The sequence below is a fragment of the Citrus clementina genome, unplaced genomic scaffold (genome assembly GCF_000493195.1).
Source record: "Citrus clementina cultivar Clemenules unplaced genomic scaffold, Citrus_clementina_v1.0 scaffold_4, whole genome shotgun sequence".
Classification (NCBI taxonomy): domain Eukaryota; kingdom Viridiplantae; phylum Streptophyta; class Magnoliopsida; order Sapindales; family Rutaceae; genus Citrus; species Citrus x clementina.
In genome coordinates, this window is record NW_006262274.1 from 15,266,136 (window position 1) to 15,291,659 (window position 25,524).

General features: G+C 33.4%; 3 protein-coding genes and 1 long non-coding RNA gene across 6 annotated transcripts in view; 3 read left to right on the forward strand and 1 right to left on the reverse strand.

Annotated features, from left to right (window-relative positions):
• Positions 1–316: 316 nt before the first annotated feature.
• Positions 317–4,757, reverse strand: LOC18045532. The gene is made up of 5 exons (XM_006437050.2): positions 4,579–4,757; positions 4,266–4,342; positions 2,444–2,565; positions 2,180–2,309; positions 317–756 (listed from the first exon to the last, which is right to left on the reverse strand). The coding sequence occupies exons 1-5, from the start codon at positions 4,700–4,702 to the stop codon at positions 502–504; spliced, it is 708 nt and encodes a 235-aa protein (XP_006437113.2). The 5' UTR covers positions 4,703–4,757; the 3' UTR covers positions 317–501.
• A 1,120-nt stretch (positions 4,758–5,877) lies between these two features.
• On the forward strand, positions 5,878–6,716 carry LOC112099236. Its single transcript, XR_002906040.1, has 2 exons — positions 5,878–6,205; positions 6,305–6,716. It is a non-coding gene; the product is annotated as an uncharacterized LOC112099236 (long non-coding RNA).
• Positions 6,717–11,121: 4,405 nt separating this feature from the next.
• LOC18044678 (protein JASON) lies at positions 11,122–14,997 on the forward strand. 2 transcript variants are annotated; one of them, XM_006437051.2, is made up of 7 exons: positions 11,122–11,482; positions 11,568–11,616; positions 11,726–11,805; positions 12,846–13,093; positions 13,382–14,177; positions 14,265–14,347; positions 14,630–14,997. In XM_006437051.2, exons 1-7 carry the CDS (start codon positions 11,315–11,317, stop codon positions 14,736–14,738), a joined length of 1,533 nt encoding a protein of 510 aa, XP_006437114.1. In that variant the 5' UTR covers positions 11,122–11,314; the 3' UTR covers positions 14,739–14,997. The 2 variants fall into 2 exon arrangements, with proteins under 2 accessions (XP_006437114.1, XP_024042487.1); XM_024186719.1 differs by having other exon boundaries at positions 11,732–11,805.
• Positions 14,998–25,238: 10,241 nt separating this feature from the next.
• The window catches only part of LOC18044680 (glutathione S-transferase F9), a 10,029-nt gene continuing 9,743 nt past the window's right edge, over positions 25,239–25,524 (forward strand). The window contains exon 1 of one of the 2 annotated variants that reach the window (XM_006437053.2): positions 25,239–25,517. In XM_006437053.2, the coding sequence (XP_006437116.2) occupies positions 25,446–25,517 (72 nt within the window). In that variant the 5' untranslated portion in view covers positions 25,239–25,445. The other variant, XM_006437052.2, reaches the window with a different exon arrangement.

Consider the following 25,524-nt stretch of genomic DNA (forward strand, 5'->3'; position numbering starts at 1 on the left):
GCTTGGTGCAGAGAAATATGAGAGAAATTTGTCTTCTCTCTCTTTATCCACCCACTCTTTCTCTTTCTTTTTCTTCTTTATTTCTCTCATCTTTCTCTACTCCAAGCATTTTCCATTTTCCTTTTCTCAATGGAGATTCTCTCTCTCTCTCTCTCCCCCCAAACTATTGAAAGTCCCCATTTACTCTACAACATCAGCATCAGTTGCACCCTAATCATTAAATCAAGAAAACAAAAATGCTCTTATTATGTATGCAAATAAATATCAGTATAAAATAGCTCATCAAGAAGTAACATCCTAAAATAATGAGCTTGGAAAAGGCACCGGGATACTGCAATTATACATACTATAAAAGAAAGGATACAATCATATTTCTACGTTATATCTACATAACAAATTGGGATCGTACATAATATTTGCAATAAGCATATGAGGATTAAAAAAAAATTATGACAATCTAAATCTCCGATTTCTAAGTCTAATTAATTTAATTAAGGTTGATTATATGGTAAGATCCAAGTTTAGCTCATCACTCGTCCCAAGAGATTGAAACTCTTGAGTATTATTGCTAGCAAAATTGTCATCTAATGAGCCGTCAGTTAAAGGCCATGATTCTCTTTCTTCTTCATCTTTTGTCATCAGATTCATCATCATTGAAGGAGTCGTAGTGAAGGATAGTGAGAGCTCGCAATTTTCATTTAAGCCACCAACTTCTTCTGTAGACATTTTACCTTGCTGTATGCTTGTTTGTGAATCCTTCAATGCAAATTTAAGATAGTATTGTTGAAAGTCTTGTCACTAAAGTACGGAACAACTTTTAGATGGTAAGATTAGCCCAGGCATCAAAATTATATCACAAATCAAAAATATTAAAATAAAATACGTACCAACTTCTCTTTTTTTTTTAAGATATGGATAAGCAAAACCCAAACTAATTTTTTAGTTTTTATGTTCGATAAGATTTGAATAAGGGTAGTCAGCAAAAATGGGGAAAAAAATATTTAAAAACCCACTCGGGCAAACTCCTAAAGGCAAGGGAGATTTTTGAGTTAATAGATAAGATTGTGTTACACCAAATAATTTTTTTAGGTTGGAAATCCGACTCCTAACTTTGAGTTAGTGATATTAAAGCAGATTTTGGCAGTGGAATAGGACTGTGTTAGATAGGAAAAGGGATTCTTGAGTTGATAAATAAGGTATGTTTACTCACCAAAAAGATGTCTTTGGGTTGCATATTTGAGCCTCAAGACTCAATAAACACTATAAGTTTGAGCTCTTGTAAGAAACTGTTTTGAACTAAATTTTGGTTGTCTTTTATCCCAAAGAATATAACCATTGGCTGGCTAATTGCAGTGGAAGTAAGAGGTTAAGGTTCTAAATTAAGTTAAGGGGATGTATTTTTTATTTTTGAATGGTCACAATCTATAAATATATCCAATCTGTGATCTACTAAAACTTTAGAACACACATTCACAGTAGTTTACCAAGATTAGGTCATAAATTACTTGAATTTTTAATTAGACCCCATTATATCTAGTAAAATAACCCATATTAAATCTATAATAATTCTCTTAAGCTCATAAACCCATAAAATTTAACTTTAGGAATTATAAAAGTTTACAGTAACTCATATAGCTGGTTTTACTATTATTTAATTTAACTCGCTAAATCTTTTAAAATAACCTTCATAATCTTATAAACTCGAAAAATTTTAATTTTTACATTATTTTTCTTATGCAATTTAACCTCCAGAATAAATTATTTTTTCTGGATCTATCACCGGAAAGACCCCTATAGAGTCTTGAACTGGTGCCATCAATATTACTGAGACTAAAAGCATCCACCAGCTTATCACTGAACTTGTAACCCAATGACCAAGGGGGATGTACATTTAATTTGAGGGTAAACAGAAGTATGATGCAAGGCAACTAAAAAAACAATTGTGCTTCACTCCATGTTATCTAGTAAAGGACAGATTCGTAAATTAACACCCAACAAGAAAATATATTTATGTTTTGTCTATAATCAACAAGGTCACGAGGGTTTGAGGTAGTATATGAATCAAGAATAACATAAAAGAACTAAAAAAATTGAAAAAAAAAATTCAAAGGCTCATGATATGTTCAATTATTTGTCTTATCTTTATCAATATTAATAAGCACATGCAAGAGAATGTTACCTGGTGCTCATCTTCACCAGCAGCTAGTTTTGCGTGTATAAGCCCACTGCTTTCCTCAGAGAAGACTTGATGTTTGACATAATTACTCCTCTCATATTCCCAATCTGCTGTGTATTCATTTTCCACTGGCCTGCAAAATATAATATGTGTGTGTGAGAGAGAGAGAGATTGTGATTTAAACATGAGTTAATGTTATAAAAGGCCAGAGAAAAAAGAAAATTAAAAATGACCAGAAAATAGAATATGATCAATAATTATGTGCACCTATGAGCCTGAGGGGAGCAAATGGACAATACTCCATGATTGTTACATTGTGCTCTTTGCATCTGCAAGTTCTTCATGGTTAAGGTGATATCGCCATTATGATTCTTCAAGTTTCTGTACATCTAGTAATTAAGCAAACATTAAACTCATGTAAAAAATATAAAAATCATCCAGTAAATAATCAATTTTATATATATAGTGAATATTCCGCAATATCTATCTATTTGGGAATTTTAATTAATATGCACTGTAAGCAAGACACTGCATCATCTCTTTGCGGCCGCTTTATTATTTTTATTTGTTTGTTCTTTTCTGTGGCATGCATTGCACGAGAATAATATTTTTTTTATTAAACTATTTGGTATTCGAAAATTAGATTGGGTTCTAACTAATTTAGATTTAAGTCGGGTAGGATCATTAGGGTGGTAAAGCTGTCCTAACAAATATTTTAACGCAATTGTATTCTCAAGTCTCAAATCGAGAACCTTAGTTAAAATATAATAGTCTCATTTCAGTTGATCTACGCACTTGTTGGTTGAGAATAATAATTTTCATTGATAATATTATCTGTTTTCAGGAAACCCTGGCCTTTATTACCTAATATTATCAAACAAAGTCAAATTGTCATGCATGTCATCATTTTAAGTGAATAATCCCCATTTCTTGTTTAGTTGTTTATTATCAGGTCCCTGGAGATCGGAGAATTGAATGGATAGACATGTGACCCAATGATTATTTATATATCATCCAGTTTCTTTCTTTCTTTCTTTTTTGCATTTTTTTAAGGTATTAAACTATACGAAAATACCTACGTCATAGCTAGTTCAACAAAATACCTATATCATAGCTAGTTCAACACATATGTAAATAATTAAAAAAGAATCTTTTCTCACAAAGCAAATCAGGGACTTGAACTCTTATCCACATTTATTACCAATAAAATATAAATGATTTATTGGGTGATTTCCAATTTATATTGTTTAAATGCATATAATTAACCAAAATACATTTGATCAATTAGTTTAATTCATCACCACCTAGTTTGGTTGATTATAACTATGAAGGGAATATACCAGACCCTATATACTCATATATGTACACTTAATTAATCCTACATGGTATATCCCTGGCTTGTACTACTCTTTTGAAAAGATGTTTTATTGATCATAAGTTAATTACCATTTCTATCATCTTTCATCAAATTATTATAAACACAAATGATTAGGATAATATCATATACATATAAAATCAAAATATGGTGGGTACTAAACCATTACTTGCAACAAGGTGCCAAATTAATCCTTCACAACTGATGATCCTTTTTTCAAACTAATTAATGCGCAACAAGGTGCCAAATTAATCCTTCACAACTGATGATCCTTTTTTCAAACTAATTAATGCAAGTCACTGTTAATTATTTTATCTTCACTAGGTTTTAGCTTTTGTTTATTAGCACACAATTTGTAGCTCTACCTTTAAAACATCACATGACACCTTTAGATAAAGTCTATCCTATAATTAATATTTTAGCTGGTTCTTGACTGAAGCTGGCTTTTGAGATGAACATTGACTGAAGCTGGCTTTTCAGATGAACATAGATTTTATTATTTTGATGAAGAATATATATGAATCTTTATCATTTTCTGTCCCTAATCAAGACATAAAAAATAATAATAACATTATAACGAAGAAATGTTTACATTGTCTAGAGCAAAAATAAATAAATAAAACAAAATAAAAGAAGTTGATGAAATGGTTTTATCTTAAATCAATCAATTTTTTTTTCTTGTGTTAATTATGTAGATTCTGAAACTTAATTTACCTGAAGATGACTTTTGATATGAGAAAGCTTCAGTCCCTTAACATTCATCATATGCAGAATTCGCTTTGGTGATGCTTCTGCAAATCCGCAGCATAAAATTAGTCCATGAAAAAGCAATCATATAGATTTAGGGTTACTGCATGAATCTGCATGCGTAGCTAACAAGTAACATAAATCATATAAAAGTGCTTCTAAATAAAAGCTCTTTACATGTTGTTTAGCTTCCCAGAATCACTTCTCGTTCTTTAGTTATTTCATTATTACAAGTAGGTACAGATCGATCAAACAATTGATCATCAAATGATTAACTTACTATATTTACCACCAAGGCGTTCAACTGCTTGAGAAAAGTGTTTATGAAGCTCCGGCGTCCATCGCAGACGTGGAAGCTCAGACTTGTTGTATTGCCTTACTCCAGTTCTCTGAGAATTTCTCATTCTTGCTTTAGGGTTCAAGAGAGAATCTGAAAAAAGCTTATCTCAGCATCACAAGATAAAGGGTAGGCTTGCCTTTGAATAAATATGAAAATAATGTAGGTTCAAAGCACATAAACTAACACATGTTTGGTCTAAGACCATAGACTTTTGTATGAGTAAAGTTTTTCATTTCAAACATGTTTTTATTTTTATTCAAAAAAGAATTTTTTTTTCCTTGTTTTGGCCTCATTTTTGTCATGAAAACAAAAGGTCAATGGCTCGAGCGCGAAGAAATACATTTAATCATAAGTTTGATTAATTCTATGAGTAAAACATTTTTTTTTTAAAAAAAGACAAATTAAAATGAGAGCTAATTGAATGTGTTCGATGACATGAGTTCTTTTAATAAATTTTGAAATAAGATAGAAGAAATGATTAATTTCAACGTTAAAATAAGGGGTTTTTGATAATTTTCCCATAATGTATACTCTTCAATATCTGTATAGTGGTTTTTAATAATTTTCGCATAATGTATTCTCTTCAAGATCTGTATAGTAGTAAATTAAACAAGAATTGAATTGCATTCTATGAATGGAATGATTAACAATATTAAGTCATGCTTTTAATTATGTCATTTGTTTTGTAGTCCTCAGTGTGCTGTATTTAGAAATCGACGTAGGGCACAAATTAAAGAAATTCGTATTTGATTTGTCTTTTAATTGGGAGAGCGATATAAATTGACAAGAAAAATTAAAAATTAAAAGGATGCTTGTGTTGTGAGTAAAAGAGAACAAGTCAAGAAAAGGAGCTTGTCAATAATTGATGCAAAAAAAAGTAAAATGGCGATTGGTGAGTTCTAAAAATGCCTGTCAAATTCAAAAGCATGTCTCAGCTTAATTAGCTTCATAACATGTTTAATTAGTAAAAATTTAATTATTAACACAATGATTACGTTTCTTGATATATATATATATATATATAAATATATGCACGCACGTTTATATATATGTATATAAAAACCTAGGACAATATGCATGCATTATTTTATTTTATTTATATCCGTTTCTGTCCGCGCCAAGTGGATGAAGAGCCCCAAAAATTGCAAAGCAAAGAAAAAAGCCAAGGGCAAGTATAAAGTCAAGATGGGAATAAATATAAAGAAACAAACTACAAAGGCATCGATAAATTTCTTTCTTTTAGGCAATTTCCAATCACATTCATATGTCAATAAAAGACGGTGCCTACTTTTTTTGGACACATTAATTTATTTATTTGTTTATCTGTACGTCTGTGTATGCTGCCGTGTTCAACACTGCACTCCCCCAAAATTCAATATGCAGGAAAAAGGAAGCGAATGCTTTACAGTTCTTCTTAAATGAAGGATTAAATTCAAGCTGATGATGCAGAGTTTGAATATATGTAATCATATATATTACTAATCCGTGTTGACCATTGATCACACCGTGAGGAAAGCACGTAGCAGATTAATTAAATACAGAAACGGCGGCTCAACATGCCTTAGCGGTAAATCGCCTCTCTTCCCACCTATTATACTGTGAGGGGAATTCAAGTTCTCTCGTGTGAAATATGAGAACTGATTTTCTTCTAAATATTTGAAAATAGATTCATGTTGTTGTACGCTCAGATAACCGAACTGTGTTATCAAAGAACATTGAACAGAACTGTGTCATAGGGTCAGAGCTAGGTATGGGCCAACACTAACGGTAGTGGCGGAGCCACATAGGGACCAGCGCGCAGGGCTGCAACACTTCCAGTCATATATATATGAAGAGTAAGAGTGAGATAAACTAATTTTTTCCGCATGCCATATCTGTAAATACGTAATCTATGAAGAAGAAGTTGATTCTTTTGCGTGCATATGATATCTAGGGGTTAATGACATATTTTATTAAACACCATGCAGAGTATATGTATATATTTTTAAATTAGCTTCTGATCTGTTTGCTTTTACGACCAAACAGTACTGTGTGTAAAATGAACTGGGAATAATAATTCTCAAACAAGATTTACTTCATTTGCTAGCTAGATTTAGAAAAATGAAAGATGCATAAGCTGCGATTTAGGCTTTATATATGCCGAAAATAATCTAAATTAATGTCTTCTCTTGTGGCTCAAAATCCTACAGGCGACTATTGTGAAATTAACAGAGGCAGCTCTAGTAATAAAATAAAAAGTTAGCAATGTTAACAGAGGCAGCTCTAGTAATCCTTCTCGCCTCGTCATCTTTGTGAATGTTGATTGTCTTGGAAATTTATGAGAATGTGTAGCAGGTTTCTTGAAAGAATTGATGATGCCCAAAAATTCAAAATGATAAGAACGAAAGTGATAAAGTGCATTGGTTCACTTTTTCTCTCTGTGGAAATTTAGGTGAGATATGGTTAGCAATCTGACACAAAATTAGTTATCATCATCATCAATCTCTTTGACTTGATATGTCTCTACCATTTACGGCTTAGCTAGCTACATACATATATAGCTGCGCATCCATCATTATTTCCATTCCAGCTAAGCCATGTGTATAATAAATATTAAGGTTTTTCCTAGAACGTTCTAGGGTAGTTTACATCTATAAAGAAGATTACTTGTATGTATCCATTATATATACACAAATTCTAATGCAATATAATTTGTCTTTTATTAAATTAATTTTTTTTTTTATCTTTTGATTTAGTTTTAACCATATTAAAGTCAAAGATTATGATAGGAGTAGGTATTGATTCTGTTCGATTTGAAAATTTTAAAAAGCCGATTTGGGAATTTCTATTCAGTTCGGCTTTGGTATCTAACCATTCAGTTTTTTATAACTAAAAAACCAAACTGAAATTGAAAAAAATCAAGTTGATTTGGTTTTGTTCTACCCTCCCCATACGACACGTGGTGTTTCTTTAATTTCAAAATTATTTTATTTATTTTTTCAATTCGGTTTTCGGATTTAAAATTTTGGACTAAAAACTAAACTAGATTATTCGATTTTATATATTTAGTTTTTTCTAAGAAAATACCTAACCGAACTAAAAAAATATCGAACCGACCGATAATATTTCGGATCCGGTTCGGTTTTGTACACTCCTAGATCCTTAGCTGTGAAAACAATTCTAAAAGTAAAGTGATTTAATTATATGAGTATGAATATGAGCCAATAAATTAAAGACATCTATCAAATATAATGAATGCATGCATGCATGCATGTTAGGCCGAAAAGGAAAAAGCAAACTAAAAAATTCAATGTGATCAATAAAGCAGATGAGGTATTCATCCACTGACTGGTCTCCAACTAACCCAAAAAGCAAATGATTTGTGTCATGTAAGTGTGATAAGACTGAGCCAAGAAGGAATGTTAAATAACACGTGCTAGTGATTATTGAAGACTGGATTAGTTGGTGCTCAGGGTAAATTAATTGAAGATTTATATATATGACAGATGGTGATGCATTCATTGGTCATTAAGGCAAGCAAATAAAATAGTTCTTCTTGTTAGCTTATGAGTTTTTGATTCGATGGGATAAAATAATCAAACTTAATTTATCTTTGAGGCTTGAGGTTAAATGTGGGTCTATGATCAATGGGTGGGAGTAGTGTGCCCTTTCCCGTTCGACACGTGTGGATTCATTACTTAGGTAAAGCGAACACGTGCAAGCTTGGCTCCCATTTTCTTTTCTATTTTATTTAAGCCCCTTTCACTATTGTTTATTTATACTATTGACAGACATATCTTGAATACTTTCACATAGATCCACAACGAATTCATAAATTCATTATTATAATCAAGGAAAAGCTTATGTTACATCAGCTGTACGTTACAACTGTAAATTTTAAATCCTCAGAAAAGTTAATAATTATAGAAAAGTCAACAATTTTTAGAGTTTTATTTTAAACCCCGGGCTACACTGCAAGTACTTCAATTTTTTTAAAGTTTTTCATTTATATTTATAGCAAATTTAGTACCAAGTTTCTATTTTATTTAATTAAATCTCTAACTTATTTAATCTTATATTTATTGAAATTGTATTCATTATATTAATGGTTTCTTACTTTCATATATCATGGTTTTCAATGTTGAAGTCTTTTATTAATTGTTTAACTTCATTAAATTCTTTACTCATTTGATCTCCTAACTTTTCAATTTTTTTTTTATGTTTTCTTAATTGAAATTATTAATTTCTAATATTTCATTTGCATTTTCTATATCATTTATAGATAAATTTGAGTTTCCTAATTTATTTAATAAATATAGTGAAATTTAATTTATTTGATTATTTTCCCATGTGTCTGAATCATTGATTAGATTAAAAAAATTGAAATCTTTCATAAGAAAATCCTCTTTGAGTATAGCTAAAATGTGGTAACTTAATAGTTTCTATATTTTGTGAAATTTTAGAGGTTCTGGTGATTTATTCATTGTACCATCTTTCTAGTAATTTATTAGATTCATAAGATATGTATGACATATAATATCTCTTATAATTCACGATGCTAAATTTAGATTACAAAATTTATATATATATATAGAAGCAAAAAATATAGTTTATGTCTTAAGAGAGACAAGAAATTTATAAATGCAGATGCAAAATATATAAAAAATTTGTAGATCTTTATGAATATAATAATCATTTAGATCTTTATAAAATATAGTGAAAACTTTAAAAAAATTAAAAATAAATGTAGAATAGACGGACAACAAAATCATTTAGTTATACAAAATTAATGAGGACTTATTTAAAAAATAAATAAATATGTGATTAAAAATATTTTTTTTTTATAAATAACTATTACACCCGTACCTCATTTTACGTTAAACTTATTTTCTTCCATTACATTAAGAAATATCAAAATCTAAGGACCCATTTAGTAACATTAGCGAGTTTTAGATTTGTAAGTGGTGATGTGTCAGCTGACCCACAAAAGTTTAATTTAATTTCTGCTTCCTGCTTGGGTTGGGTCATGCCACAATCTTGACAGTTCAACGGGCTACAAGCGAGTTTTATAAATTTATTTTTTTTTAAAAATGATGATTTTTTGTCCACCCCGATATGTTTCGACATATCACAATCTGTACCCAAATATTTTTGACCAGTCTCACCGTACACCCACATCTATCAATTTGAGTGTTTATTCTAACGTTGAAAGGACACATTCAAATTTGTGTAAATAATTAAACTATTAAATTTAAGGGTGGATTTAATGGAATCGAGTGTGTAGTGGGATTTGTTGAAAGAGTTGGGTGCATGGTGAAACATGTCCAAATAACTAGGGGCGGACCATAAATTGACCGATGGCTTATTTAAATAAAATTTATATTAATAGAGCTTTTACAAATATAACTTTAACCTAAAAATTATAGTTGTTTAATTGTCAATGGGAATTTTTATTAAAAGTTATAAAATTTTTTTAGTAGATAATTTTTTTAAAATTATGTTATGAAAAGAATAAAATAAGATTGTTAAATAAGTAAATAATATTTTAGATATTTTAATATTTAAAAAAATTTCAAAATCTTCTTTCAGAAGTTGAAAATTTAAGTTTTTACTGGTAAAGACAAAATAATTTACTTAATTTTCAAAAGTTTTGCTGAAAATTTTTTTTTTGATGAAAGCGTACAAGATTAAATAAGTACTTGCAACTATTAGATAAGATATATCAAACAAACACTTAAAGTATATTCGACATCTTTAAAAGTATTTTCAAAAATGCTTTGGAGTAGTTCTTTACTTCTTTGGACAAAACCATTTAAAAAAATAAAAAAATATATGTTTTTTCGACTTTCTTTTCAAAAGTATTCTTTTGACTCTAAAAATCATGACAAATGAGAAACTCTATCAAAATTGATTTTAAATTGCATGTCATTTCTCTACTATATAAAACCATTCATAAATGAGAAACTAATAATTAATTAAATAGTAGACATTTTATTGTCTTATTGTTGAAGTTTAGAATTCGAGTTATTTCGTGTTTTTTTTTAATATCCATATTACATCATGAAATAGTTAATTTTAAGAGACAGTACATATTTAAACTGAACTATCATAGATTTGATTTAAGATAGTAAATCAGCTTCCATTTCTTTTTTAGAGGAAATGTTATGCATTTAAATTTGAATTTGATTTAAACTAGATATATCATTAAGCAATTCTTTAAACGGGAAATTTAATCCAAATTTATTATCACTATTATAATTTAAGTTTTAATTTTAAAAAAATAGACAAAAAAATAATTTATTACATTAGGCTGATCCCATAATCTGACATTAACCGCAAATTAATCTGCAATAACATTCCTTCCTCCTCGAGACTCGAAACGTACGTAGCACTCGCCGCTTCAACAATTAACGGCAAGTTATATACGCGTGGCACTTTTACAAAGCGAGTTATCGTATTACCATACGCGTCGCAATACTCGAATTATTTTTCAATTTGGGAGGCAATTTGTTTTCCCTCGTCCGGATTAGTTCAAATTTCAAAAACGACGCAACAACTCTCTCACTGTTGTTAATTGGCCGATTAATTAAAATCCACCAAAAAGAAATTAAAAGTTTAAGGAAAAAAAGAAAAAAAAGATAGGGTTTCATTATTGACACTGACAAGGGCAAAATCAAGAGAGGAGAGAGATGATATTATGATAAGCTCATTGCTGAATCATCGAGAAATCGGGCGTGTTTGCAGATTGGTGGTGAGGTTTCTAGACGTCACCGTTTCGAGAGCCATGGGCTGTTTCTTCGGTTGCTTTCGTATCAGAGACGACCGAGCTCGTATCTCTCATACTACTCGACCTAATAAACACACGGTAAGCTTCATTTTGCTTCGATTTTTAGGGTTTATGCTAGAAATTGATGGACTCGACATTTTGTATTTCTGCTTGTTTTGATCAGGAAGCTGTGATATCGAAAAATCGTTTGTCCTCTCTGTTTTTATCTGAAGGTGAATTTTGCTCTTATTATTATTTCTTTTTTCTTTTTTCTTTTTTTTTTTGAATATTATTTATTTGTTTGTTTCAAAATTGGAGTTCATTTGTGTTTGTTTTTGATAGAAAAAGAAGAGTCTTGGAGCAATGATATTGAAAGTCAGCGTTTGGAGTCTCCAGAAATTGATAAGAGCCTCAAGGACGAGGTAATGATTGATTTGTTTGTTTTGAGTTTTGATTATGTATGTGGAAGCCGGTGTGCGATCAATGAACAAGACACATTTTTGTTGTCGATGTTGATTTGGGACTTGAATTGGCCGGAATTTGAAATTAGTTGTATAGAGCTGGAGATGTACGGATTATTCACTATTTTAGCTTTAACTAGCAATACTCTGTTAAGAGTATCTGAATATAATACTGAAATCCTGTTGACTTGAGCAAATGTGCTGAGCTTGTTTAATGCTGAGGTGGCAGAAAGTGACACGTTGGCAGAGGTTTACCAAACCGACTTAGAAGAAATAGATTATCTGCAGCTCATTAGTTTGTTAAACAGAAGATTAGTTAGCGAAGTATCAATGTGATTTAGATTTCAGAATTTACAAATTATCAATGTTTTTTAGATTTCAGAATTTACATAAGAGCTACTACAATAAATATTAGATGTATCACTTTTGTTGTATTCAATTAGTTTAGATGATAAAAGTATCTCTGCTCTCTCAATTTTCATTTTTTAATTTCCTTCTTTTTCTTTCTGGCCAAACACTGCAATATCTCCTTTAATTCAACAAGGGTTCAGATTGGGTAGATGAAGGTTGTAATGGAGAGCAACTGGCTTTTCAGTAGTTCAGTTTCTTTCAAAACTGGTTACGGTTTTTAGATAATAATGTGGTAAAATGATTTTCTAACCCTTGAAATTATAGAAGACCTTTTAGCATATGCCTAAATGTGTTAAGGAGGACAAATGACGCTTAATTACTTAAATACGTTTTAAATGGAGGCTTGAGTTTTTTTTAAAAATTTTTTAAATACTTTAAAATTAGAAAAAATAAAATTTTGATGGGAGATTCTGCAATATAATCTTTTGAAGTTTGAGCTTGTCACAGTTAATCCTTTATTTAATGGTTTATACAGTTATAATTTTGTTTTTTCAAAGTAGTTTTGATGGGTATATCTATATATCAGTACTCTTAGATCAAACTTTTGCATATATTGAACTTTTCTTGATTGTATAAAGTTCATTTTACAGGCCAAGTTTCTTAAAGCTTGTGGCACTCTAATTGAGACTCCTGCTGAAATTCGGAAAGCATCTCAAAAATTAAAAGGTTCACCCTCTTCTGGAAAAGATAAAGAATCTTCAAAGTTCCATTCTTGGCTTCCTAATACATCGATCACGAAACTTCATCTGGGAAGGGAATGTGATCAGCCCCCTTCTCCCATCAAACTTTCTGAAGAATGGGGAAGAGAATCACCTTCTTTGGAACACACACCTAGCAGGTTGGAGTTATAGCTTAACACATTGTTGCAACGAATTGATGCTTAATAATTTCCTTTAAAACTTAGTTGTAATGGAGTTACATTGCTCATAACTCTTGATGGCAGGGGTTTCTCAGTCATCAAAAACGGGTTGCTCTCTGCAACTTTCTTGTCCTTTATGTTCTTGAAATACCAAAACCTTAGAAATGGAAATGCTTTCAACCTGATTTCACTATTAATTTTTTCCCCAAAATTCATTTCGGAAAATCCTGTAGATGTCTGACACATGTTTCATGTCATTTTTTGCAGCTGTATATCCAATGCACAAACAACTGGACGTATCTCTATCAGCTCTACTGATTGCAATGTTGCAGGGAATGCTAATCCTGAAGTGATGGTTAACTCTAATCAATCTGGCAGTATTGCATCTGCTTCACCTTGGATTTCAGGCACAAATGCCCAGTGCAGGAACAAATCTGTGCGTTTTGAATTCGATTCTGATGCATCTTCCTCTAGAGATTCTTCATCTGGCAATATCAGTCAAATTTGCAGGAAATATGAATCCCCAGACAATGAGAATGTGTCAAAGAATTCACCTAATCCTACGCCACTAAAGCTTTCTGATGATATGCAAACACCTGGAACTGTTTACCCTACAAACCTTAAAAGTTTGGCAGATGGGAATACTCGAATCAGGTCTCAGTATGTGTACTCAGTACGGAACCCAGTTGAGAGTGTTTCACAATTGAAGGCACTAGAGGAAGAGGGTTTTGACTCACATGAATTATCAGGTGAGCTCAAAGAATCTATTGAAAATGCGACTCCAGAATTAGACACAGGGGTAGAAGGAAGTTCAGTTGGCAAAGATTTGAAGGTAGAGGCAAGCTTGTCAGCATGGTTGAAGCCAGCAGCATCCACTAGTGATGATAATAGTAAAAGTACAGGGGGTTCTTCCAGAAAAAATTCTCACTTTGCTAGAAATCCTGGAGATAGGCCTATAATCGGGATGGTTGCTGCTCACTGGATTGAGGAAGAGACTCCTCAGATTGGGCCCAAATGGTGGGATGGGAATGGCATTCCAAATTCAACTAATAAATACAAGGAGGTGCTCTAATCCTCCCTTTTCTCCTTTTCAATTCATTAAATTTGCCTGAAGAATGCTGCTGCAAGGACTGGCTTGTTTTCTTTGCAGGATCAGAAAGTGAGTTGGCATGCGACACCATTTGAGGAGAGGTTAGAAAAGGCATTGTCCGAAGAGACTTTCATCTCTCAAAGGTATATATCTCTTGTGTCTATTCTTCTGGTAGGGCATCTAAGGAACTGATTCATTGATTTACTTCTGTTTACCCATTCCATAATGTGATATGCACCTGGAAAAAATGCGATTGAATGTTTGTAGCATTGTCCTGAGTGGTAAAGAATAACTGAGAGGGTAATATTTCACAAAATGAACTGATGTTTCAAAGATAAAATCAGCCCAATTCAACAACATAGATTTGAGGATTAAAAATACATTGGATTGTTGGGTTCTGATTGTTTTAGTTGTCTGATTTTCAGGAAGAACATAAAGGAGAACCCCGTTGTTTTTGAAGACACCGAAGAAGCCGATACAGCTCTTTCTCAGTTGCGACCTTCCTCACATTCCAAGTCGGTTGTTTCATACTAACGACGTTTGCCAAGTGTCTTTACTCTACAGTTTGGCATCGAGTTGTCAATTGAATTGAGTTTCTAGAACTTGAATTGAAAGAGTTTTATGTTGTGAAATACCGTGGTTGTGTGCGGAAAGTCATCGAACTCGATAGCTCTTTTGTGTTGGGTTACATGTTGGAGTTAAGTGCAATGTAAATCAAACAATACAACTTTGTGCATCAATGATGCATTGAAGCACACATTTTTATGTTCATCTAAGCTATCCGTTATCAGTATGTCCGTGGAGTTCGACCAAATTTATCATGCACTCTACAGTAGATAATGCTTTTTGTATTGGTTTATTTTAGGGTTGGTAAATTAAGGGTTTGGCCGGACTTTTTCAAGCTCTGGCGCAAGTTATCAAGAATAGGTTCAATCCTTTAAAAATTCATTGAAACTCAGACGGGCCAGGCTTGGATTGGGCCTGGACTGACCTAGACTCTCCATTAAATTTGGAAATAAGTTTTTAATAAAATAAAAGAATTTAATTTAAAAATAATTATCTAATACATAATAAAATAATAATTCAACATACAAAATAAAAAATGTATATTAATATAATATTTTAAATTTTTTCTTTTTAAATTTAATTTATGTTTTTTTATTTATAAATTCAAATTTTAATCTGTACAATCTTTATGTTTTTCAATCCACATATATACAAGTTCAATCCATGTGGACTTGGGCCGAACTGGCGAGGGCTTTTTTACCAACCCCAATTTATTTCTTGGATAGTAGTAAAATAGCAAAAGGGATGGGGTCAAATTGCAATACTAGAAAACTGGCAGGGGCAAATTGAAGATCCAAAAAAATTTGTTGTTTATAATCAGATCAACCTTCAATCTGCAGGAACCGTGAATGGGGGATTGAGGGTTTTACGGAGAGAGGAAAGAGAAAGAAGGCCGTATGAATACTGGAAGCGGCGAATAACATGTGGATACGAAAACCTGAGGGGATCATGATGTCCTTTTAATCAAGTAATATAGTTTTCAATCTGAAACACTACAATTTTTTGCTTCGCTGCTCGTATTTATTGTCTTCTTTTTCTCTTCACACCTCTCTTTGCAATTCCCTCCAATTTCTTCTCCCTTTTTCGGGCCTTGTGATGATGCGCTCAGCTCTGAAGGTTCTATCGACATATCCATCCTTCTCCATCTCCTCGCTTCCGGACCGGGACCCTTGTGAACCCGATCCAAATTTGATTTTATTTAAATACAAATTATCGTACTTTTTTTTTATGAATACAAATAGTTTTTTTTAATACATTATTTAATTGGAATTTTAATATCGCAAATGTTAAAAAATTCGTTTCTGTTTATTACTTTCTAGTGTAATTTGTAAACCTGGTCTTTCATGTAGCGATTTTTTTTTTTTTAAAGAGATAATAAGTTATTTTTGTGCTAGAAGAATAGGAGTGAAATTAGACCCTACAATCCCTAAGTTCACTCAAATAATTAGCTGATTAATTAAAAGGATAACATGCAATTTAAATTTAAATTAAACCAAAATAAATATATTAAGAAAACATTCTTGGCGATTCAATTTGTATCTCTACAATTTTATTTTATTGTTGCATACATTAAATCCTTGACAATATGAATTATTATCATGGAAATGATTATTGAGAAATTTACCTCTTTAGTCATTTTCATAAAATCATTATTAAGATTAAGTATGTAACAAAATTTATTACTGTAATGATCACTTACAACCATGGTCGATAAATTATCCTTAAAACAAACTAAACAAACCCAAAACAACTAGTAATTTATAAACACCCTACTCCACAACACTTGAGAAGTGACTCCTATTTGGTATTAAAGGCCTCACGGCCCATCAATCCCAGGCCCGTAAAGGCCCACGGGCTGGCACGGTGGGGCGTGCCTAATTGTTTTTGTTAAGCCCAACCGCCCAAAAAAGGCCCATCAAATTTTAAGTCCACGTGCCTGGCATGGTTTGTTTAAGCCCACGTGCGTTTTCCAAGCCCATCAGCCCATCTAATAATAACAACAACAACAATAATAATTATAATAATTTTTATTAACTATTAAAAGAAAATTTAACATTTTATTATCAATTTATCACAATTCCGTAACTTATATATTTAAATATTTAATTTCACAATTACCAATTCAATTATAACATAACAATATTATTTGTACTTCAATGAAGTAAATTACACCTAATTTTATTTGAACTATTAATATTATAATTGGACTTGAACCCCATTGAATGAAAATGAAACTTTTAATTTATCATAAAAAATAAAAAAATATTTCGTTCATAATTTTTTTGTGTATAAATATGAAAAATATTTTATTCACAAATAACAAATGAAACATATGTCCATTAACTAAGTTACGATTTCATAAATGAAATATTAATTGTCGTAAAATTTTGATATATCATTTATAAAATCGTGATATTTATAATTTTATTTATTAAAATTATGATATTTATTTATTCATTTAATAAATGATAAACATAAAACAATTATAATTTTTTAAAACTAAGACTTAAATTAATTTAATAAAATATATTAAAATTTTAATTTTAAATATATTTGTAAAATCATAATATTCTTATTTTTTACTTTTTATTAAAAAAATTACTTTGACCCACGTGTTATTGATGGCACACGGGTTGCGTGCTAACCCATCAATTAAGTGTGCTTATTACGTGTCTTTTTTCGTGCCGTACGTTGGCCCACCGCTAATTGTGCCGTGCTTTTAACGTTCACATGCCTAAAAATCTGAGCTCAACCCAGTCCACGTGAGTGCCGTGTCGTGCCGCGTGCTTTGTCGAAATGTGCTTGTGCCGTGCCAGTGCTATGTCACGTGCCACCCAGCTCGTTAGGCACCTTTAGTTGGTATCATTACTATCCAAGGCTGTATTTTGTTGTAAGATATATCTGAAAATTAAATAAGATACATATTAGAATAATATTTAAATTATGTATGTATGTATGTATGTATGTATGTATGTTTGTTTGTTTGTATATAGATAGCCAATCCATTGCACAGGGGCGATGGAGCCTAACACTCATGTGAATGGAGCCCATCACCCTAATTGGGATGCTTTCATCTCTTTCTCATAGTGTCCGTAGGTATTTTTAATATTAAAGAGTTTATAATTAGAGATGTATTTTAGCCCATCACCCTAATTGCCCAGTGCACTTAACAATATAATTGAAATAATCCTTTCTTTAGAGGTATTTTAGCAAACACTTGATGTGTCATTCGTGGCATAATCTAATCTTAACAAAAGTTAAAATTTTCCATGCCCAGTACACATTCCTTATTATCACATGTACCCATCAAACAAATAATTTAATCAGCAATTAAAAAATAAACCATGGAAATATGATGCAGCGGAAGTTTAATGTTCAAAACATTCCGTTGATTCTAGAGAATACCAGATAAAAAAACAACTAAATTCATGTTGATTCAAAAGAATACCGCGAATTTAGGGTTTAAAACTCGTTGATTCCGCAGAATACCAAGAATTAACTGTTCAAATACTCACAAAGAGATTTGAAAATTGAAATATTATTAAACTCAAAATTCTAAATTGAAAGGGAAACAAAATTCTAAATTATAAAGGAATTAAAAAGTCTTAAACTTTAGTTAATAAGGAAACTAATCTTAGTATAATATGGATTCCTACTCTTCATCATTCCCCCCAGGGTGGAGAGAATTCGCCCTCGAACTTGGATTGTCAGCAACAACATTTTCATCATGATCACCTCTGTAAGGAATAAGATGCTTGACATTAAATACATCTACGGTGCGGATATGACTAGGAAGCTTTAATCTGTAGGCATTAGGATTTATCTTCTCTATAATCTCCAAAGGGCCGATTTTCCTGTCAGAAAGCTTGTTGTACTCACCAACTGAGAATCTATCTTTAGTTAGGACAGCCCAAACAAGATCTCGCACTTGAAATTCCAAAGCTCAACGTTTTTTATCTGCCACAATTTTATAACCTTCGGTTGTCTGCTTCAAAGACTCTTGCGTAGTTTCATGAATTTTCTTAAGCTGCTCAATAAAGTCTTCTGCTTTACTACTTTTGCGAACTAAATCTGGAATTGGAGCCAAGTCGATAGGAGCTCGTGGATTATATCCGTAATTCACCTGAAAAGGGCTTAAACCAGTACTGCGCTTAACTGCACGGTTATAAGCAAACTCGACTTGATATAACTTTTGATCCCACATCTTCAAGTTATCGCCAACTAGACTACGTAGATGGTTTCCTAAAGAGCGATTGACAACTTCGGTTTGACCATCTGTTTGTGGGTGGTAAGCACTACTGAAATTCAGGTGAGTGTTAGTCAACTTCCATAATGTCTTCCAAAAATGGTTAAGAAATCGTGTATCCCAGTCAGATACTATAGAACTCGGTAAACTATGCAATCTATCGACTTCCTTGAAGAATAGACGAGCAATAGTCAAAGCGTTTGTAGTCTTTTTGCAAGCAATGAAGTGAGTCATTTTCGAGAATCGATCAACAACAACAAATATTAAATCCATACCCCTCTGAGTGCGGGGTAATCCCAAAACAAAATCCATGCTAATGTCAGCCCAAGGTTGTGTTGGAATCGGCAGCGGCATATATAACCCAGCATTAGTTGCTGCGCCCTTGGAAACTTGACAAATGTGACAAGTCTCGACATAGTGATAGACTTCACGCCTCATAGTAGGCCAAAAATAAGTGTTGGCTATTAGAGCCAGAGTTTTGTCACGACCCATGTGCCCTTCGTTATGTAACTCTGCAATGATTTTCAAACTCAAACTTGAGTCAGGAACACAAAACTGATTACTCTTGAAAAGAAATTTGTCATGTAAATGATAATCTGAGCGAAACCCTGCAACAACGTCTTCTAATATGGGAGCAAAGTAAGGATCAGAAGCATATAATTCTCGAAATGTGTCAAATCCGAGAACTTGATTATGCATCTGTGTCAATAAAGAAGTTCGTCGACTAAGTGCATCTGTTGCCCGGTTGAATTCACCAGAGGTATGCTTCACCACAAAAGTAAATTGTTGAAGGAATGTTGTCCACATGGCATGTCTGTGAGAGAGCTTGTCTTGACTATTGAGGTATTTTAACCCAGCATGGTCAGTGTATAAAACAAAGTCTTTATGAATTAGATAATGTCGCCAATGTTTTAACGCTTGGACTACTGCGTAAAATTTCACGTCATAAGTGTTGTAGTGTGCCTTTGCTCCATTCAACTTCTCACTGAAATAAGCTATAGGCTTACCCTGTTGGCTAAGAACAGCTCCAATGCCGACCTTAAAAGCATCACAATGTACCTCAAAAGTGAGCGAAAAATCTGGTAGAGCAAGTACTGGGGCAGTAATCAACTTTTCTTTGATGATCTTGAATGCCTTAATAACTGCCTCTATCCAAGAGAATTGTCCTCCTTTCATGCAATCCGTGATTGGTGCCATAATAGTACTGAAATGAGAAATGAATCGCCTGTAAAAAGAGGCCAATCCATGGAAACTTCTGGTGGTGGATAAAGTAGTTGGCGGAGGCCAATCTCGAATAGCATCTACTTTTGATTGGTCAACATATATACCATCCTTCGACACCACATATCCCAAAAATAATACTTTCTCTATCAAGAAAATACACTTGTTTACTGTTGTGTATAAACTTGCTGCTCTTAAGGCTGAAAACACTTTTCTCAAATGTTGTAGATGTAACTCGTGACTGGTGCTATATATAAGTATATCATCAAAGTAAACAACCATAAACTTTCCAATGAAAGGGCGAAAAACTTGATTCATGACTTGCATAAAAGTACTCGGAGCATTGGATAAGCCAAACGGCATTACCAACCACTCGTATAACCCTTCGTAAATTTTAAAAGCTGTTTTCCATTCATCTTCAGACCGTATTCGAATTTGATGGTAGCCACTTTTCAAATCAAGTTTGGTAAAAATTGTTGCTCCACTGAGTTGATCTAACAAGTCATCTAATTAAGGGATTGGAAACCGATATCGAACTGTAATTTTATTGATAGCTCGATTGTCCACGCACATCCTCCGAGAACCATCTTTCTTTGGAGTCAATAAAGTAGAGATTGCACAAGGACTAAGACTTTCACGGATAAATCCCTTTTCTAGTAACTCTTCCACTTGGCGCCTTAATTCCTCATGTTCTGTAGGACTCATACGATATTGAGGTCCATTTGGTAATGCAGAACTTGGTACCAAAACAATTTGGTGTTATATATCCCGAAGAGGTGGTAAACCCTGTGGTAGCTCATTGGGGAATAAATCTTGAAATTTCGCCAGAATAGGTGTCACAGCTTCAGGAATCTTCGAATCACCGTTACTCTCTTTTCCCAATAAAATGTAGACTCTCTTTGTCTCTGTTACAACATTTATAAATTACTTTTTGCCTAACAAATAATTACCCAAGTCTTGCTGGAGAGTAAACTCCTTATTAGGTAAGAGAATGATCTTGGTGTTGTTAAACATAAAGATGTAGGTGTTTCTCTTCCCATCATGCACTACGTTTCGATCATATTGCCAAGGTCTACCCAGTAATAGATGACAAGCATCCATAGCCACAACATCACACCAAATTTTGTCTTTATAAATTGATCCAATGGATAAGGAAACTAAGCAACGTTTCGATACTGTCACTTGATTTCCTTTCTTCAGTCATGTGAGCTTGTATGAAGTTTGATGAGGTTCTGTCTTTAAATTTAACTTTGTTATGGCTTCTTCCGAAATGACATTTTCGCAACTGCCTGAGTCTATGACCATACGACATACTTTACCCCCAATTGTGCAAGTAGTCTGAAAGATATTTTGTCGTAGCCACTTGTCTTTGTCTTGACCTTTAGGAGTGAAAAATGCACGGTTCACGATCAACATTGGTCCGCTATCACCATGTTCTTCAACAGATTGAGTGCTACCACTATATCAAAAGTTGGCTCTACAGCGAACTCTTCAGTTTCGTCCTCCTGATAGTCTTCGCTTTCCTCTGTGCCTACGAATAAGCCTTTACCATATTTTCCTCTATTTTTACATTCTGTCATTCGGTGCCCATTTTCTCCGCAATTAAAACAACGTAATCCTGAACCTGAGGATTGGGTTTTGCTGCTTTGACCGATTTCACTAGACTTACTAGTTTTATTTGGAGGATTTGGAGGAGTAAAATTATGAAATTAGGAAGTCGAGTTTGAATTATCACGAACAGCACTTCGAGCACCCCGAAAGCTTGAGTCATTAGTACGTCGACTAAATTGCTTCTCCAACCGCAAGGCTTGTTGGTGTGCCTCTGAAACAGAGTATGGGTCAAGTAAATTTAATTGGTCTTGAAATTGAGATCGTAGGCCTCCAATGTAGCGGGAAACCTGTTGTCCTTCTGTCTCTGTCAAGTCATTGCATGCCACCAACCAATAGAATTCTGTAGTGTAATCATCCACTGATCGATTACATTGCCTTAAATTCTGTAGCTGTTGGTATAACAGTTTGGCGTAATTATGAGGCAAGAATGCTCCACGCAAGTGCTTCTTGAACTTTTCCCAAGAATCAATCTTCTTTTTGCCTTGCCTAATCCTTGTGAGCTTAGTTGGTTGCCACCAAGCTGCTGCTCTTCCACGAAATCGAGTTGCAGCAAGCGAAACTAGTTTATTTTCAAGAACTTCTTTGTATTCGAAAACTTCCTCAATGGCATTAATCCAATCCAATAATTCTTCAGGTCGACCACTTCCTTGAAATTCGGGAATGTCAATTCTCAACCCAAATTCCCATCTTCTGTCATCAGTAGACTCAGTTCTAGGTCGAGGCCCAAAGAATGGGTTAGCAAAGCTTTTACTTGATTTGTCTTCACGTTCTGGAGTACGATGGCGTTCGTCAAGTAACTTTGCCATTCGTGCCATTTTGTGCAGCTAACATATCAATTCTGGCTGTCATACTAGTTAGGGCTTCATCTTTAGAAACATCTTCTTGATTGTAAGTTGCAGTATGAGCATCGCGAGCTTTTCTTGGAGGCATTTTTTCAAATTCGGGTTTAAAAAGGTAGTGGGGCTAAACTGAAAGTAAATAAAAATTTTAGGCCAAAACTGTAATTAAGCAAAAGTTTTAGATTTCCGATTACGGTGGTCGGAAATCGAGTAAGGATGGGTGGATCTGAAAGATTTTGGGTTGGTAAGTATGATGGTGGTGGTGGTTTGTCCGAAAAAGTGGTGTTTTGGCCGGAAATTGTAGATAAAGCCGGCTGTTTTGGAGGGCTTCGGTTTCCGGCGGTTTAAGCGTCAATCGGCGGTGAGGAATGATGGGAAAGGTTCAGTTGATGGAGAGGAATGGACTGATGGTGGTGCTTCTGGCCAAATCACGCCGGAAAGTGGTGAACGGAGGTGGCGGCGATCGCGGCTGTTTTGACTTTGTCTTTCGGCAATCTGTGGCTAACCGACATTGGAAGATGCTTGGGGTTTGATGGCCGGCGATTTATGATCCGTTTAGTGGTGGTTGCGTCTGGATCGGTGACGGAAAACGAGAGCCGGTAGCCTTGGACGGTGGCCGCGGGCTGAAGGTTTTGTTTCTGTTCTGCTTCGTTTTTTTTTTTTAACTAAACGGAAAAAATCAAAGAAGGAAAAAAGGAAAAAGGTTTGGTGATAGATGGAGTTAGATTGGTGATACCAGGTTTTGGCTCCGATACCAAACTGAGGCAGCGGAAGTTTAATGTTCAAAATATTCCATTGATTCTAGAGAATACCGGACAAAAGAACAACTAAATTCACGTTGATTCAGAAGAATATCGCGAATTTAGGGTTTAAAACTCGTTGATTCCGCAGAATACCGAGAATTAACTGTTCAAATACTCACAAAGAGATTTGAAAATTGAAATATTATTAAACTCAAAATTCTAAATTGAAAGGGAAACAAAATTCTAAATTATAAAGGAATTAAAAAGTCTTAAACTTTAGTTAATAAGGAAACTAATCTTAGTATAATATGGATTCCTACTGTTCATCAAAATATAACAACACCTTGAGGTGAAGCCAAGCAAAACTGTGAAGTAAATCCGATCAAAACCGTGAAATGCTGTTGACCAAAACCATAGAAGGGTCGAAGGAAGCATGCTACTTTCGATGGAAGCTGTGATTGTCAAAAGAAGTTGCTGTAGAAGCTAGCAAAACCGCGGAAAGAGATGGGGGCGATGTGGGTGATGTTGTGCTTGCGGATTAAGATCTGTTTGGTTTGTTTTATGGATAATTTGGTCCAAAATGGATATATATATATATATAATGATTTTATGAAAATGATTAGATAGGTAAATTTTCCATGATCATTTTCAATGAAACAAGTTTAGTCTTTTTAACAATCACTTGTAGAGTGATTTTTTTTAAAATAAACGTGTATATATCATAAGATCATTTATTTATTATATTGTTAACATGAATACGTGATATTTCTAGTGTATTTTAGAATTTCTCGCTTAAAAGAATGGATTTTATTTGGATAAAGTTTTGTCCTTGATAGGTTTGCGTTTTGGTCTACGGTACGATGAGGGGAAGAGTTACCAAGGGAAATATCCTAATGGCAGCTTCTGGACTCCCATCATGCGTAACATGGGCCAGTACTCTGGTGGACAGACTTTCTAGAAGACAAATGCATTATTATCCTCTTCACATTAGATTTTCAGTTTTTAATTGCAAATGGATTCATATACTTTTCATCTTTGACGAAAATCAAAATCTATGCCGAAGTCTGCCCTCAAGAATTCTTCGGAATATGAAATGAGTGAGAATGCTCATGGAAATGCCTCGAATTTTTGTTTCAATAATAATTTTTAAATTATCATTGTTTATTAACTTGCAAAATGTAAAATGGGAAGTATGGCTACGTCTAATTAACTTGTGATAATCACAAGTACAATAAATTATGTTTTGCCTTACACCTCTTGTCGGAGTAACCATATTTCAAATGTGCCGACCTTCTAAATTAACATCGATCATTTATGCTAGGTGATCAAATCAAATAATTTGAGTTTAATCTGACAATGACTAATCTCTCGTTTTCCTTAATGTTAGGTGGAATTCCCGCTATAAATTTTTTCATTTTTTAATAAAACCACTCATATGGTGAGGCTTTAAACCAAGCCTCTGCCTGTAATATAAATCAACCAATGGAATCCCCCGCCACAAGTTGTTCCCTTCAATTTACCTTTTGTTTACGGGACAATCAGGTCTTCTGCAATGCCTGCGTGTCCTACTTCCGAAATCCAATGGTTATGGTCGCCTCCCATAAGACAAAAAAATATGGTCAAGTTACCACAGCGACGTCTGTACACTAAATGCAAAAGAGACCACGTTCATTTTCTTTCTGTCTTTTTATGAACCATGCACTGTACACATGATGGTATGTGCTGACCTAAGACCGAGACCGACTCAAGGCCATGTGAGGCCTTTAGTCAAAACTAGAATAATATGAAATGGGTTCCTGACTTCTAAGTTGCCCGAGATTGGGCCGCCTATCTTGACATAACTTTGATTCCTATCGGTGGCTGCAAATTAATATGTAATTAAAAAATAGAGAAAAATCCCACTATGGCGCCACTATATTAGCCTATATAAAAGGGATGAGCAAACTGCCCGTAGATTACGATCACAAGCTCACTTGCTGCTTTTCATCGGCAGAAAAAGTTAACATCAGCAACGATGGTGGTCAAGGTGTACGGTCCGGCTTATGCTTCTCCCAAACGAGTGATTTTGTGCTTGGTTGAGAAGGAAATCGAAT